Source organism: Pteropus medius, unplaced genomic scaffold (genome assembly GCF_902729225.1).
Source record: "Pteropus medius unplaced genomic scaffold, Ma_sr-lr_union100, whole genome shotgun sequence".
NCBI classification, from domain to species: domain Eukaryota; kingdom Metazoa; phylum Chordata; class Mammalia; order Chiroptera; family Pteropodidae; genus Pteropus; species Pteropus medius.
In genome coordinates, this window is record NW_024355205.1 from 34,635,547 (window position 1) to 34,650,687 (window position 15,141).

The window sequence follows — 15,141 nt, forward strand, 5'->3', positions numbered from 1 at the left end:
TTCGACTTCAGAACTCTTTCGCAGCCCATCTCTTTTTAAATATATGATGGTTAAAAATCCGTATAAATGCATAAAGAATTTGAAAATGAATCGAGACCAACGGAGAAAGCTTAAAGAAAGAGGAACTAAGGGTGGAAGGAAAGAGAAGAAAACATGTCTGTGCCTCGTAGACCAGCTGTCTCTTTTGAATGAGTTTCTCTATGGAACCTTCCTGAACCAACAGCGTTCATGAGGCAAAGCGCACTTAGAGGCCGAACGACACCATCAGTGGTCTTAGCGTTCAAGTTCTCGCTCTGCCGGGAGCTCCTTGGCCTTAGCTGGTCTTGCTGGATCTCCATTTCCTCATCCGTGAAGTCAGAGTTGGGAAAGACACCTTTCAACTCTAAAATGCCGTGACTGACGAGGCTAAACTCTATGTAAATAACGTTACTCTGGCTGTGGAACCCAACTGACCTGGGGTGAAGGGCGGTTTGCCTTTACCCATTTCTGCTCTGCTCCCTCTGATGCACCCTCCCTGCTCCTCCATGGTAACCCACACACACCGCCTTGGGCAGTGGGTCCTGATGCCTCATCCGTAAAGTGTTACCTAGTACATCCTCACTCAATTCGCTTCTTCCCACCTGCCACTTTCCCTAGTTTTCTATGCAGTATTTAAATCTTCTGGAAGTTCTCTTCTTTGGGGAAAACTTAAAAGGAAAGGAAAAAGACCCACAGAGATGGAAGGGGAACTCACAGATTAAGAGGCTTAAAGGAGATCTCATTTCGATCCTGATTCAAACAAGCAAATCATTAAAGTAAAAAAAAAAAAACAACCACATTTGTGAGACAACTGGATATTGAAATACTTAGTAGATATCATATCTGAGGATCATTAATTAATTTAGGTGTTATAGTTATGGTGTTATAGTTATGTTTTAAAAAGTCCTTAGAGACACGTACTGAAATTTTTGCAGATATAATAATATGATGCTGGTGGGGGTGGGGAGTTAGTGAGTGGTGAATAGAGGGAACGAGTTTTGGCCATGAATTGACAGTTATAGAAATTAAATGATGGGAACATGGGAATTAATTGTACTATTTGGCCTATTCTTGGATAAGTTTTATAGTTTCCATAATAAAAAATGTAAAAAAAAAAGCTTAGTGGGGATTCATCCTGACCGGGCACATTTGCTGAGGTGTTGGAAAGGGCTGCTCGTCACCGTTGCATAATCGTTGGGGGTAAATATGGAAGTTCATCAATCAGAAAGGCTATAGTGAGGCGCTGGCTGGCACCAGGCCCAGCTCTGTGTGGCTGTCATCTAGCCTCCAGGCCAATTTGCCCTCTATAAATAACAGTCTATATGAATGCTTTACTATTTTAATACACATTCGCCGCAGCTGGTGAGCGTGTTTGTTTACGTGCTCTGAACCCTTCTGTAAACATCACTATCTCAAAATCACCCACGTGTCAGGAGCATAAAGGGCCCCCTTTAAAAATATATTTGTGGGATAAGACACGACCAGTTCCCAGATGTCTGGGTGGCTGGTGTCAGAATTTTCCAGGGTTTGATTCAATTTCAAAAATAGAATCACATGACTGGAAGGTTCTCGAGAGGTCACGGGATACGTCCCTCCGCCTCTGGGCGGGACTGGACCGAAGCCACCCACCAAGGATGTGAGTCTGTCTTTTGCAGGTGCGAGTCTGCCTTGCATAAGATCGGAGAACTCATCGAGTGTAGGACTGGGGCTAACACCTGCAGGGCATCGAATGCGGGCAAGACATGCGGCCTATCTTCAAGGATCTTACTTTCATTTTCTCAAAATGAGCCTGACTCTGAGTGTGGTGACAAAGCGGGCTTGCTGAAGCACAGCTGGCATTGCAACATTATGTGTCAGGGGAGAATCGAGTGGCCTGTGCTAAGCCTGAGACCCAGAGGACTGAAGGACCCAGGCGGCCAGCCTCCTGCGGGATAGAGCAGATCTCCAAAAAAACACCGCATCGTGATCACTGTGTGCCCACGACGTGCGTGACACCGTGTCAAGGCTGCAGCGTGGGGCTCACCCTTGAAAGAAGCCCGCTAATTGAGATCACTGATAATAGTTTAAAGCCAACTAAGATGTTTTTGACAGAAGAAACGGGTAAAGCGGAAGCCGTTTTGTGTCAGCTTGCTGTTTTCATGGCCTTTGCCTTCCCATTAGCTCTACGATGAATAATTAGATCCTTGTGAATTTGTTTTTCTCACTGAACATCCGGTCCACTTTTATTTTTTTCCTGTGGCTTTGACTCATTGAAGCATTTCTCCCCACTAAGGGCCCGTTTATTGCCCATAAATACCAACTGTGCTTTTCATTCACAAATAAAGAGTATCTCTCTGAAGCTTAAGTGATTAGATGCGCTGGAAGTACTGAATTGTATGAATCCCATCAGGAAAGGATCAAGATGTGTCCAGATTCCAGATGAACCCAGAACTTTCTAGAACACTCTTCCCCTTCTACTTCCCAGAAGTTGGAAAACTATTAAAAAAAAATAATAATAATGGTTGCTTTTTCCCAGGAACAGGGATTTTTTTTTTTTGCTGGCACCTACCCATTTTTCTCTAAAAAAGCAATGGAAAGGCCTCCAAGTGCTCAGAGGCAAATATCACTGTTAATTACCAAGAAGACGATGTTTCCAGCTTTGGAAAGGCTCATTCATTCCAAGCTGTCATCAGAAAGACAGGACCTGCCTGGGGAGAACGCCGACTCGGAGATGCCACAAGGATAGCACACTCGTTCTGGATTCATTTATTTTTCTAGATTGAGCTTTAGCTTGAGAAAATGCGAGCTCAGCTCCTGCCGTGTGGAGCTCAGAGCACGGCCAGGAACCAGAGGGTACTTTTATTTCCAGTGGCTTTTGCTTCTGGAGCTCAGAGACAAGTATCAAATACCAGTGATAACAAGGCTTGTCCACTGCCCTCCCTCGTGCCCTATTTGGAGAATTTATAGTGAGAAATCTAATGTTAAAACTGCATCCATCATGAGCGGTCAGTTTATACTGCCGGAGGCTGCATCTCAGTGGCCACCACTAGGGGGACCCAGAGTCCCTGGGCTCAGCTGAGTGGAAGAAGTTTCTGGTCTGTGAGAAACGGCCGAGCTGCCTGTTTAAATTGCTTCCTCCCCCTCTCTCTTCCTCCCCTTCTTCTCCCCGCACCCCAACCCCCGACCCAACAACTATTGCTTCACGGGTACACCCGAAGTCAGGCTTAAGGTGCAGGTGGCCCTGTCCACACCTGCAGCGCTTACTGAGGACTTCACGGTAATTACTTTGTCATTCTTTAAGCCATTGCCGGTTAGGGCCACGTTCCTTTGTCTACGGAAGGGAGCTCAGTCCTATCACCGAGCTCCACGCAGAGCCTTTTACTCACATTGTCGTTACTAGTGGCATTTAAAAAACCGATCGCAAAAGTTTCCAGCACCACGAGAGAGAATCTGGCGAGAGGTTATGACCTTGCCTGCTGGGTACCGGGAGACAGAGACAGGGGAACAATGACTTTGCTGTGAAGGGATGACTGAGATCAGGTTGATGAAGAATCTGGAGCCAGGCAACTGGCCATGCATTTTCAGATTATATAAACCAACCCCGAGCCTCCAGTCGAAGACTTCAAAGCACAGAAGGGTAAATTGCATAACTAAGCAGGATCCCAAGGCTGATAGCGACACTCAGAAGAAGAGTAAAGAAACTGATAAATTTGGGTTCTACCTTATACTTTCCCCGTGGGGCATCAGTTTAGCTGAAGCCAGAGTTTATGGCTTTGTCTCGTGGAATGTTACAGGTAGACATGGGCAGAACTTGCTCTCCTGTTGGGATGTGTAAACACGTGTGAAGTTTGATATGAGTGAAGACTTCAATAAAAACAGGCTGCTTTTCTATTTTGAGAAAACAGATCACCTTCCCTAAAATACACCAGTGATTAGCCAGTAACAGCAGAAGTGTCAATAAGACTATGACGAACGGATCTTTAATTTTTGTTTCTTTCCTGCTAGTATTACTGACTGGGTCAACTGGGGATCCAGCAAATAAAGTACGGGGAAACACACCAAGCAGTCACTTGATATAAAAGAAAAAGCAATGCTATGGGTCTTGCAAATGGCTCCTAAAGAAGAGGTGAAATTGCATTTTTATTAAAGCAATTTGTCAGGCTTCCTTTGAAAAGCCTAACTTCTTCCTCCTGGCTTGGCAATAAATAACGTCAAGTATTTAAATTAAGCAATGTTTTAGAGCCATTTAAAAAGCATGTTCCAGACAAATTTTAATTTAAGTAAATATTTGGAAATTTAACATATATGAAGCAGCGTTTTTTTTTTTTTTTAAATTTATTCATTTATTTTCCAAAGGGCTTTTTAAAGCCCGATGGTTAGAATTCTTGGTGGATATACTTAAGGACACATAGGAATACTATTTCATGAAGCGAGAGGAGGGTGTCACTAGCGAGTGAGGTTCAGGGTTCCGTATTTCGCCATGAATGAGAACAACAAATCCAGATTAACGTAGCATCGATCCCACAGATATCCCAGGACGCAGCACGCCTTACCTGTAGCTTCCACCATTCCTTCTAAGATGACTACAATTTCCAGTTCCTCCTTGGGCAGCTGGGCTTTGGAGATCTCCCAGAAGGGACTCTGTTGGTTGATCTCGTGGCTAATGATGAGTGGTGACACCAGGAACAGACGGTCGTCCCCGGTGTAATACCCTACGTTGATATCCGTCTGGTTCAGAGGGATGAACTCGCCCTCCGAGGTCTGTTTGGATTTGATCAGCTTGGCTCGAATGGAAGCCTCCACGATGTGGGAATTTCTGAGGTCCCCCACTCGGAACATTAGGCACAGCTTCCCGTCCCGCATGGAGATCACCGCGTGGGTGGAAAAAACCAGGGTCTCTGCCCTCTTCTTGGGTTGTGATATTTTTACAAACATGCATCCCACCATGAATGCGTTGACGATGGACCCCAACACGGATTGGATTAAGAGGAGAATAATTCCCTCTGGGCACTTGTCCGTGATGACCCGGTAGCCGTAACCGATAGTGGTCTCCGTCTCTATTGAGAATAAAAAAGCAGAGACGAACCCGTTGAGGTTAGTGACACAGGGAGTCCACGAGGGGTCCTCTATGTGGTCCATATCTCCTCGGATGTATGCGATCAGCCACCAGATCATCCCGAAAAAGAGCCACGTCACCGTGTAAACCATGACGAAGATCAACAGGTTGAACCTCCACTTGAGGTCTACCAAAGTGGTGAAGATGTCGGTCAGGTAGCGGTAAGTCTCTCGCACGTTGCCGTGGTGGACGTTGCACTTCCCATCCTTCCGTACGTACCTCTGGATCTTCCTCTTGGTCCGGTCTCGGCTGATGTGTCGTGGCAGGTCGTCCCTGGCCTGCTTAGGCAACTTTGGCTGGTGAATGGCCACCGGGCTCTCGACGTCCTGATCCATGGAGTCGCCCTCCAGGACGTTAGCTGGTGGTTTGGAGAGAAGAAAAGAAAAACCAGATGAAATGCCGACTCTTTGGGCAGAATGGAGACTATGCCGTGGGTGGTGTATGGTAATGAAACCAAATACTATCTGCACAGCTATTAACAGAGTGGATGAAGCCGCTTGTGTTTGGTGTCGTCTGGACAGGCTTCTAGTTGACGTGGCCCCCTGTGCTCTGAGGTCTAGCTTGCATCTGTACTTCACCACCCTTCCCACTGGCATGGAGCTTCCTGCTGTGAAATTGTCTCCTTGCCGGCAAGTTCTAAGAGACGGCTCTTAAAGTAGGATGTCTCCCCATTCTATCTGGGGTGCCGAGGCATGGGAGAGGCAGTGTACTTTGGATAAAAACAATGTTTGGACTCAGACAGCCTCGGTCCTACCACTTAGCAGTGCGGGCTCTTGGGCATGTCTGCTACGGACTGAACCGCGTCCTCCCCCATATCCACGTGGTGGGGCCCTAACCTCCACTGTGACTATATTTGGAGATAGAGCCTTTAAGGAGGTAGTTAAGATTAATGAGTCACAAGGGTGGAGTGCTAATCCAATAGGACTGATGTGCTTATAGGAGAAAACCAGGGGTGAACACACAGAGGAAAGTACATGTGAGGGCAGTGAGAAGGTGGCCGTCTGCAGGCCAGAATGAAGGGTCTTCCAGACCAACCAAAGTCACCAAAACCAACCCCACCGGCACCTTGATCTTAAACTGCTAGCCCCTAGAACTGTCAGAAAAGAAATTTTTGTCGTTTAAGGCTCCTAGTCTGTGATATTCTGTTATGGCAGCCCAAGTACACAAATACACCATCCAAGTTTATCGAGTCTCAGTTTCCGTGGTTACGAGGTGACCATGATACCCAATTCATGGGGTTGTCATAAAGTTGAACGAAACCACGTAATGATATATACCTGCATGGAACAGACATATAATAAACATTCCTTTGTAATAAGTTGTTGCTTTGCTACTTTCTTCATAGTTAGGGTAAGAATTTTGAGCAAGCTCTTTAAATCGTCAGTCAAATTTCAGAGTTAAAAAAAATTCTGGTCTTGCTGGTTAATTCAATGCCAAGGTTAAAAAAAAAAAAGGTAGGGAAATCTCTCTCTTTTTATGTGTTCACGTATTTGATTTAGTTTCCGCCTCAACATTTAATATCTCCAGTTTTGGCCGGTGGTCATTTTTTTTTCCCTGACGGCTTTTGTGATAAATGCATTGGTATAATCATTAGTTAATGACGCATTAGGATGACTCTCCTAGAATCTGAGTGCAAAGGGAAATTTGGAGCTGATGCTCCAAATTAAGCCAATAATTTTAGTATATGTGCTGTCGAAGTGGGCACAGTCGGCCAATAATTTTAAAGCTTTCTAAAAGTCTTATAAGCAATTTCTTCTCCCAAGCTTTCCTTCTGCATCCTTTGATTTGGCCATGAATCTCTCTGTGGTAACTACATTTTATTGATTTTTTATTTATTTTTCTCCCTTGGTTAAAAGAGAAATGCAGTCTGGCAAGAGAACATTTGCCTGAAGAAGAAAATAGTTAGGGGCGGGATTCGAGTGGTACCGACTGAACTTATGGATTAACCTTGCTCATGGTTGGTTCGCTTCCTTAAAAAATCAATCCCGTAGATCTGTTTTCATCTCTCAGCACGAGGGAGAGACGGCGCGCGGTCTGCAGAGCCTGCCGACAACTTCGAGTGACAGATCGTATATAGCCCCTCAGTAGCCCTTCACTTATAAAGGAGAAATTTTGCTTTTTCTTTCTTCTTAGAACAGATTCTAGCAAAGGCGTCAAAGAGAAGCAAGCTGGAGGTGGGGTAGAGTATGTGGATGGAAGTGAAAGTGACATACATTCCTGCTGGCAAAAGTGACGTTTTAAAGTATGAAATATCACTGAGGACTATTAAGAAGCAGCTAATCTGACAAGGAGAAGGAGAAGGTGGGTGCGCCTTGCCAGGCACCGTTTGCGGCCCAGCACGGTCACAGCTGAGATCTCCATGTTAATTTTCCCCTGAATGGGAGTCTCTAAACATAATGTGATGTGGGACAAACTCTCTGGGCTCAAACCCTGCCCGGCTGGGTGTAGCCCTGATGTATGGTCTTGCTCTGATGCACGAGGTAAGCTCTGGACTGTGCAAAGCTGCACGAGGCCTCGCCTCCCAAAGTCCTTCGGTGGAAGCAGAGAGTTTGTCAGATTAGCTGCTTCTTAATAGTCCTCAGTGATATTTCATACTTTAAAATGTCACGGAGGAAATGAGGCCACCCCCGCAGCCCACGTTGAAGCTGCTTCCCCTTTTTCTGGCTCGGCTGCAGCCTTCGAGCTCCAGGAGTTCGTCCTGAGGATCCCGTTGGAACGGCTAATGAGGGAGTGGAGTGAGGTGCTCTGGGCCGTCCTGGGAGCCGGCCAGCTGACCCTCCATATCTGTTTGTTCCCTTTTTCTTGTTCGGTCCTGGGCCCCATTTCCTGGTCTCCTTTGCGTCGAGGGGTGGCCACGTGGTGAGTCTGGGGCAGGTGTGCCCTTCTGGCCTTAGGTAACGTGTGTGCCCCTCCCTTCTATGGGGGGTGATGGAGGGGCCTGGGGCCTGGGTCTGTGGCAGAGAGCTGCCATCTTGACTAGAAAAAAGAAGGAAGCAGTGCTTGCGTTTGAGCTGTTATGTATTTTGTGTGTCTGTTATCAAATTGAACATTATCTCTAATTTTAGGGGCAGCAGGACTGGCATGGAGAAGCGGACGGAAGACAGCTCGGGGGCCTGGCGTGGGTACGAGCGGGGCGGGAGGAGGAGAGCGAGGACGGGGTGTTCGGGTTCGGCGTCTGTACTGCACTAGCGTGTGGTTAATCGATGCCCGTGTTTGGCACTGGGGGACATGCAGGCACACATGCCACTTAAGTGACCTTTAAAAACAAACCCAAGGGGGAGCAAACAAAGAAAGCCAAAGCTTCGTTGGGGTGTGGTGGGAAGGTAGCCTCGGAAGGGCCCTGCAGGCGAGGCAGGCGCCCCCATGGGAAGATGGGGAAGGGGTTCAGGATGTGTCACCCCCAAATTTGCCACTTGGGCGTATCGATTATTTCAGATGAAAGGTACTTAAATGGGGGGTGCGAGAAGGACACTCTGACCCTCCTCTGTCCTGAAAGCAAGAAATGAATCTCCCCTGTGGAAGGCAACCTTACTGCCCTGGCCAGGGAATTCAGGGTGGAGAAATCTGCATAAACAAACCTTGTTAAATGAACCCACTACTTCCTGGTGATTTCTTCACTACTACCCATAGCCCAAACCCCTTCGTCTTGCCAACTCTTTGCAAATGTCTTCTTTGTCTGGATGGCGTAAAAGCTTCCTGCTCTGGTCGCTTTTTTGGGTCTTCATTCTCTCATGACATGTCCCATGTACGTGTAAAAATTCAATAAATTTTGTATGCATTTCTCCTATTGATCTGTCTTATGTCAATTTAATTCTTAGGCCCACCTGAGACCCAAACAGAGTAGAAGAGAATTTCCCCCCTTACAACAAGGGAGGTAAGTCTGGGCCTCTGGCCTCACAGCGGCTGGTGGGAACCAGGGACAAAGCTGAGAGAAACCAAAAGAGCCAATGACAGGTGAGAGCACCTGGAGAGCAGAGGGTAGGCGGGGCCAAGCCGGTGAGGGGGAGGGGCCGGGCGTGGAGCGGGCAGAAGAGGAGGGCCGGCCCGAGGCTGTGTCCAGGGCAATCGTTGGGACCACTGGACTAGAAGGGAGGGCCATTCCAGAACATTCTGAGCCTGATCACATGATCACGTTCAGTTCCCAGGAGGCCACACATGCAGATGCGCTCAGCGGGACGCAGAAGGGAATGTTCGCCAGAGCTCTTCACCTTCCTTCCTGTCGGGGAGCCCCAGGTGTGAATTGGAGAGGGAGACTGCATTTGTGAGAGCATTCTGAGGGGCGCCGCAGGGTTGAGAAAGCAGACACTTCTCTCCACAGCCCTTGGCACAAACTTGTCACCACCCTCAGACCCCACGTCAGAGCGAGAACTTGCCCCGGACCCCTGGCTGTCCACTCGGTCACGCCCGGAGCCGCGAGTGTCCTCGAGCATCGCGCGCGCAGGCGGATCAGAGGAAACGCGGGCGCACCCCGCCTAACTGTGGGCGCGCAGGGCGCGCGGGGGACGCGAGCGCGGTGACCAGGCCCTGGGTCTCCTCGCCTCCCGCTGCTTTCTCGGAGTTTGAGAATAAATGTGGGTCTGTGTGACAAAGCCGGAGCCCCTCTCTCCGTCCCTGTGTCTTTTCCTTTTTCTGTGTTTTAGAAAGCCCATCAATGTACCCAGACGGAGCTAAGATGCTAAAGAGCCTAGTGTTGAACTTTAACCGGAAAGAAATAATAACCCGCGGCAGAGCCACACGCTGCAAGGGGCGAGGTGTCTGGATGGCAGCAATCACCTGGCTGAAGTCTGGATGCGGAGCTTGTGGCGTGAAGCTGTCCCTGGCTGGGATGGGTATTCTCCTGATGGGAGATTTTTCATTTCTAGGTATGTGTATTGTATGAGTGAAACTCTCAGTGTATGAGAAAACATTCAGAAAATACTTTGATAATATTTAATGTCACGGGAAAAATCTAACAGAAGCAAACGTGCAGAATTCGAGGTTGGAAGGACGCGCACTGCAGAGGAGTACTTTGCACTAGGGGTGAAAGTGAGGTGAGAGACTTACAGGTGCTTTTAATTTTCTTTTTAAATATTCTGATTTTTTTTCTAGAACGAGTTCACATTGCCTTTGTAAACAGAAAGAGAAAAGGAATTTCCGAACAAAATGTCCAGGCTTACCTGGTGTGGGATTTAGGGAACCTGAGAAAATCATGACTAAACCCCTTGTGGGGGGAGCAGCGGTGAGAATTCAGAATGCCCAGGGGTGAGCGATGACGACTCTGGGGTACAGCCCGATGGGACAGAGCTTGGCAGCTGTCCCTGGGACTAGCCTAGTGGCCCCCCCACCAAGACAAAGTCCTGGAGGTCTGGGGACCCCAAGGGCTGTATAGTGAAATGCAGGAAAAAGAGACAGATGCAGCCCTTCTGGTGGGTTCTGTTCCGTTTCAGTTGTTCAGGCAGGGCCTTCAGTGACACAGCACATCACTTCTCCCTCATCAAAAATGACCTACCGGGTGAAGAGGCAACACACAGAATGGGGGAGATGAGGTTTGCTAATCGCATCAGATACGGGACTAATGTCTGAAACATAGAAAGAATTCCTACAACTCAACAACAGAAAAACAAACGACCTAGTTTGGAGATGGACAGAAAGACCGATTTGAATAGACACGTCTCCAAAGAAGAGAAACAAATGGCCAACAAGCCCACGAAAAGATGCTCCACACCACTAGATCCCCAGTCGTTAGGGAAACGCGAATCAAAACCGCAACGAAATACCACGTCACGCACAGGAGGCTTTATATTACCAAACAGACAAACAACAAAGGGGAAAGAAGAAGCATCAGTGAGGATGTGGAGAAACGGGGACCCGGCGCGATTTTGGTGGGACGTAACAGGGCGCGGCTGCAGTGGAAAACAATATGGCTGCTCCCCCAAACCTGAAACAGAATCACCACGCGGTCCGGCGATCCCACTTTTAGATGGTAAACTTAGAAGAATTAAAAGCAGGGACTTGAACAGATGCTTGCACACCAACATTCGCGGCAGCGTTATCCACAGTAGCTAATGTGGAAAGAGCCCTGATGTCCATCCAGTGGTGAATGGAGAGACAGAACAGGCTCCTTCCACACAATGAGACTTGTTCAGCCTCGAAAGGAAATTCTGACAAGTGCCACAACGTGGTTGGAAACATTGCGCTCAGTGAAATAAGGGAGACCAAAAAGGACAAATAGTATATGATTTCACTTAGATGAGGGACCTGGAATAGGCCAATTCATATGGAGAGAAAGTAGACTAGAGATAACCAGGAGGAGGAAGAAATGGGGAGTTGTTTGTTTGGGATGATAGAACATTCTGGAGATGCGGTGATGGTTGCACGACAGTGTGAATGTGCTTAATGCCACTGGATTGTATGCTTAAAATAATTGAAACGGTAAAGTTCATGTTATATATATTTTGTCACAGTTAAATAAATAAAAAAAAAAACACCTATTCAGTAGTTCTTGTGCGGTTAAGCGTCCCTAGAGGGTCTAGCCTCTAGGGACTTTTCTCATACATTTTTCCCTCCCACTCAGATTAAAGAATGTGGCAACTTTGCTCTGACAGTCTTGAATGGAGGGGACAATTCAAAACGCAGGGCATCTTGCTGTGCGAGGTCTGCTGCTAAACTCCAGGAATACCTCAGCGGGAAGGAAATGCTCTGGTCGGAAGTAAGCCGCAAACTGACACACGACGTGGCAACAGAGGCAAGGGCCCGGGGCCCCGGGAAGACATCGGCAAGCGCAAACCGAAACCCGTCCTGGAGGGAGAGCAGGTTGGGTTTGCTCAAGGACCTGTCGGGCCTGTGCCTGCTTCCTGGCCGACAAAGGCTGGGATGTTAGGGCATTTGAGAAGAGGGCACAGCGTGTGTAAAGGTCTCGAAGGCACGAAACAGCTTTGTCTGGAAACGGCAGAGGTTCTGTGGTGCTGGACTAGAGTGTGTGGCGGGGTAATTGGAGGCAGGTGAGGATAGGAGGGGGTGAGAGCCTGGCCAGACTCCGAAGGCCTTCGTGCCAGGCTAAGGAGGTCGGGGAGGGATACGACTGACTCTTTTATGTGTTTTAGAAAGATCCCTCTGGAGGGCAGTGGTGCGGAATAGGGATTAGAGACTAGGGTTGGCACACTTTTTCTGTAAAGGGACACTAGGAAATAGTTCAGGCTTTGCAGGCAACATCGGTCTCTGTTGCATACTTACTCTTTTTGTTGTCTGAAAAAACTTGTTACGATCCTTAGAAAATGTAAAACTATTCTTAATTCATGGGCCATACAAAAAGAGGCCGCAGACTGGATTTGACTACTGGGCTGTAGCTTGCCGAACTATAGAACTGAGAGAGGGAGGGGGATGCCAGTGAAGGAGAAATGGCCAAGGGATGAATCAAGGGAGCTGGCATGAGGGTGGAGAGGTGGCAATGGATCGGGGTCAAGCAAGACGCAAAACTATTGTCATTTTGAAGTCAGCGACTGTGGTGGGGAGTGGACAGGAGGAAGTCTGGGGGCGGGTGGGAGGGCCGAGACAAGCAGGGCCGAGGTCGGTGCTGGCTTGGGCTGGTTCGGTTTAGTGTCTGCAGACAGCCAGGTGAGCTCTCCTGTGGGAAATCAGGTGTGTGGGGCTGAAGCTTATCAGCGACCTGCTCGGGCTCCAGATTTGGAGGTTGTCAGTGCGTACGAGGGGGAGTTCTAATTACGGGAATGGGCGAAAGTTCTGGAGGGTCTGTGAGAAGCAAACAAAGGAGTCAGCATCCTGGAAAACAATTACATAGAAAATCAGAAGGAGAGGAGTCGGGAGAGGAGCTGAGAAAGGGTGAGAGGGAGGTGAGGGGAAGTGGGCGGGGCCCAGCAGGGAGCCCGTGGGGTCCTCTTGGGGCAAAGGGGGTGGGTCTATTTGGCACACGCTGTGGGGACAACTGGTCGCCCACTTGGGAGAAAAATGATGCGCTCCTCCCTTATTTCTTGTATCAGAATAAATTCCAAGCGAATTAAGGATTTAAACGCAAAGAAAACCCACAGAAGGAGTAGAAGATGTATTTTTATAATTCTGAAAGTTGGGCGAACCTTTCTAACCATGCTAGGAATCCAGAAACTATTTTAAAGGCTGGTATTTTTGTCAATATAAAAAAATTTAAGTGTTTGTAAGAAAAGTAAGAAGACAACCCGGGAAAAATATTTGCAACACATAGCACACATATTTCCGATTTACAAAAGCAACAAATGCCCCATAGAAAAAACGTTCGAAGGAAATGAATAAGAAGCTTATAAGAGAAAAAAATACACAAACATGACAAGCATATGGAAAATCTGTTCAACCGTGGCAAAGTAAAAGCAACGCAAATATAATAAGATTTTTACCTACAGTTAGCAAAATTAAAAATAAGTGACAAATGCAGTATTGGGAGTGTGTGTTCTGGGGAAGGCCGTGGGATTGAAAACTCATGCATTATGGGAGGTGTCAATGGGCAGTCTCGGCAGAGGACACGGCGATAGTAGGTGTCACAATTTAGAAATGGTTAGATGTCTTGGATTAGGGTGTAGACCTTTATCCTAAGGGAAGGATATCACAAATGTTCATTAATTGTCTGTAGGGGATACATTGCAGCCTCTTTTATGACAGTGAAAGATTAGAAACACCTAAATATCTGTCAGCAGAGCACTGGTTAAGCATATTGTTGCAGACTTAATCAACGGCATACTATGTGGTCACCGCAAATGATTTTCCAACGTTTTGAAGTCTCTACCGCTTTGGGCAAAGACCACCTTGTTGGGGCGGCCTCCACTGACCCCCAGCACTCCTGTCGCCGCTTTCGAGCTACTGTTTGATTCTTCGTAGTGGTTTCCAGCTTCCAGCATGATAGAAGTTATTTATTCTTTTAATTTTCTATTGTCTGTTTGCTCCCGTGGGAAGAAAAGTCCCCGAAGGCAGGGGTCTGTGTGTGTTTTAGTTGCCGACCGATCTCAAGGCCCAGAATAAGTGCCCAGCACGTGGCACCTATTTATCGAATAAATGGGTATTTTCTTATTGCCCTGGCAAGTTGCCCAGGCAATAGTTTAAAGTGAAAAAGCAGAATAAGGAACATAGAGTCCACTTTGCATATACGGCCTTCCTGCAATAATGTGTGTGTGTTTGTCAATGCTGGCGTGGTATGTGTGTGTGTGTGTGTGTGTGTGTGTGTGTGTGTGTGTGTAGAAGAATGTCCTCCAGAATGTTAATTTTGATCCGTCTCTGAGTCGTGGGTGTTTTTGCTTTCTCTTTGATTTTTCTATATTTAAATTTTCCCTTAATATGCTTCTATCATCTAAATAATCAGTAGGAAACAGGCAGCTATTTCTGTTTTGAGTAACCGAAAAAAAACCCAAAAAACCCAAAAAACGCTGGATAGGGCTACTGAGCCATGTCCACTGGGCTCGGCAGATGGAATTTACTAGTCTGGTGGGCGGAGTAGTGTATCTCCCGAATTCATGTCCATCTCAAAGCCCAGAATGTGAGCTTATTTGGAAATAGGGTCTTTGCAGATGTAATTAAGGCGAGGGTCAAGATGAGACACTGAATTAGGGTGGGCCCTACATCCAATTAGAGCAACCTCATAAAGGACAGAAAAGGACATACAGAGACACAGGAGAGGCTGTGCGACCACAGAAGCAGGGATTGGGGTGATGGTCTTATAAGCCAAGGAGTGCCTGGAGCCACCAGAAGCCGAGAAACAAAGAAGGCTCTCCCTTAGAGCTCTCAAGGGGGTACAGCTTTGCTAAACACCTCGATTTTGGACTCTGACCTCTAGACTGTGAGAAAAATAAATTTCTGTTGTTTTAAGCCACCTCGTTTGTGTTAGCTTGTGGGACCTACTAGAGACTAATACAGTTGGTGACTCTGGTGGGGGTGGTGTCATTGAGTGATGGGGTCTACGGCCAGACCCAGCGGGGTGAGGAGTGACTAGTCTGGGAGGAAGCGAGGGAGAGGAAGTGTCGACGATGTGGTTAGCGACAGGGAGAGCTGGAGGCAGCGGACGGAGCGAGGCC

At 47.5% G+C, this 15,141-nt stretch overlaps 1 protein-coding gene across 1 annotated transcript in view; it reads right to left on the minus strand.

Moving 5' to 3' along the window:
• Nucleotides 1-15,141, minus strand: part of KCNJ6 (potassium inwardly rectifying channel subfamily J member 6) — a 137,893-nt gene that overhangs the window by 42,974 nt on the left and 79,778 nt on the right. Inside the window, exon 2 of the mRNA XM_039857689.1 lies at nucleotides 4,551-5,471. Within this exon, the coding sequence (XP_039713623.1) occupies nucleotides 4,551-5,471 (921 nt within the window). The remainder of the gene's footprint in view (nucleotides 1-4,550; nucleotides 5,472-15,141) is intronic.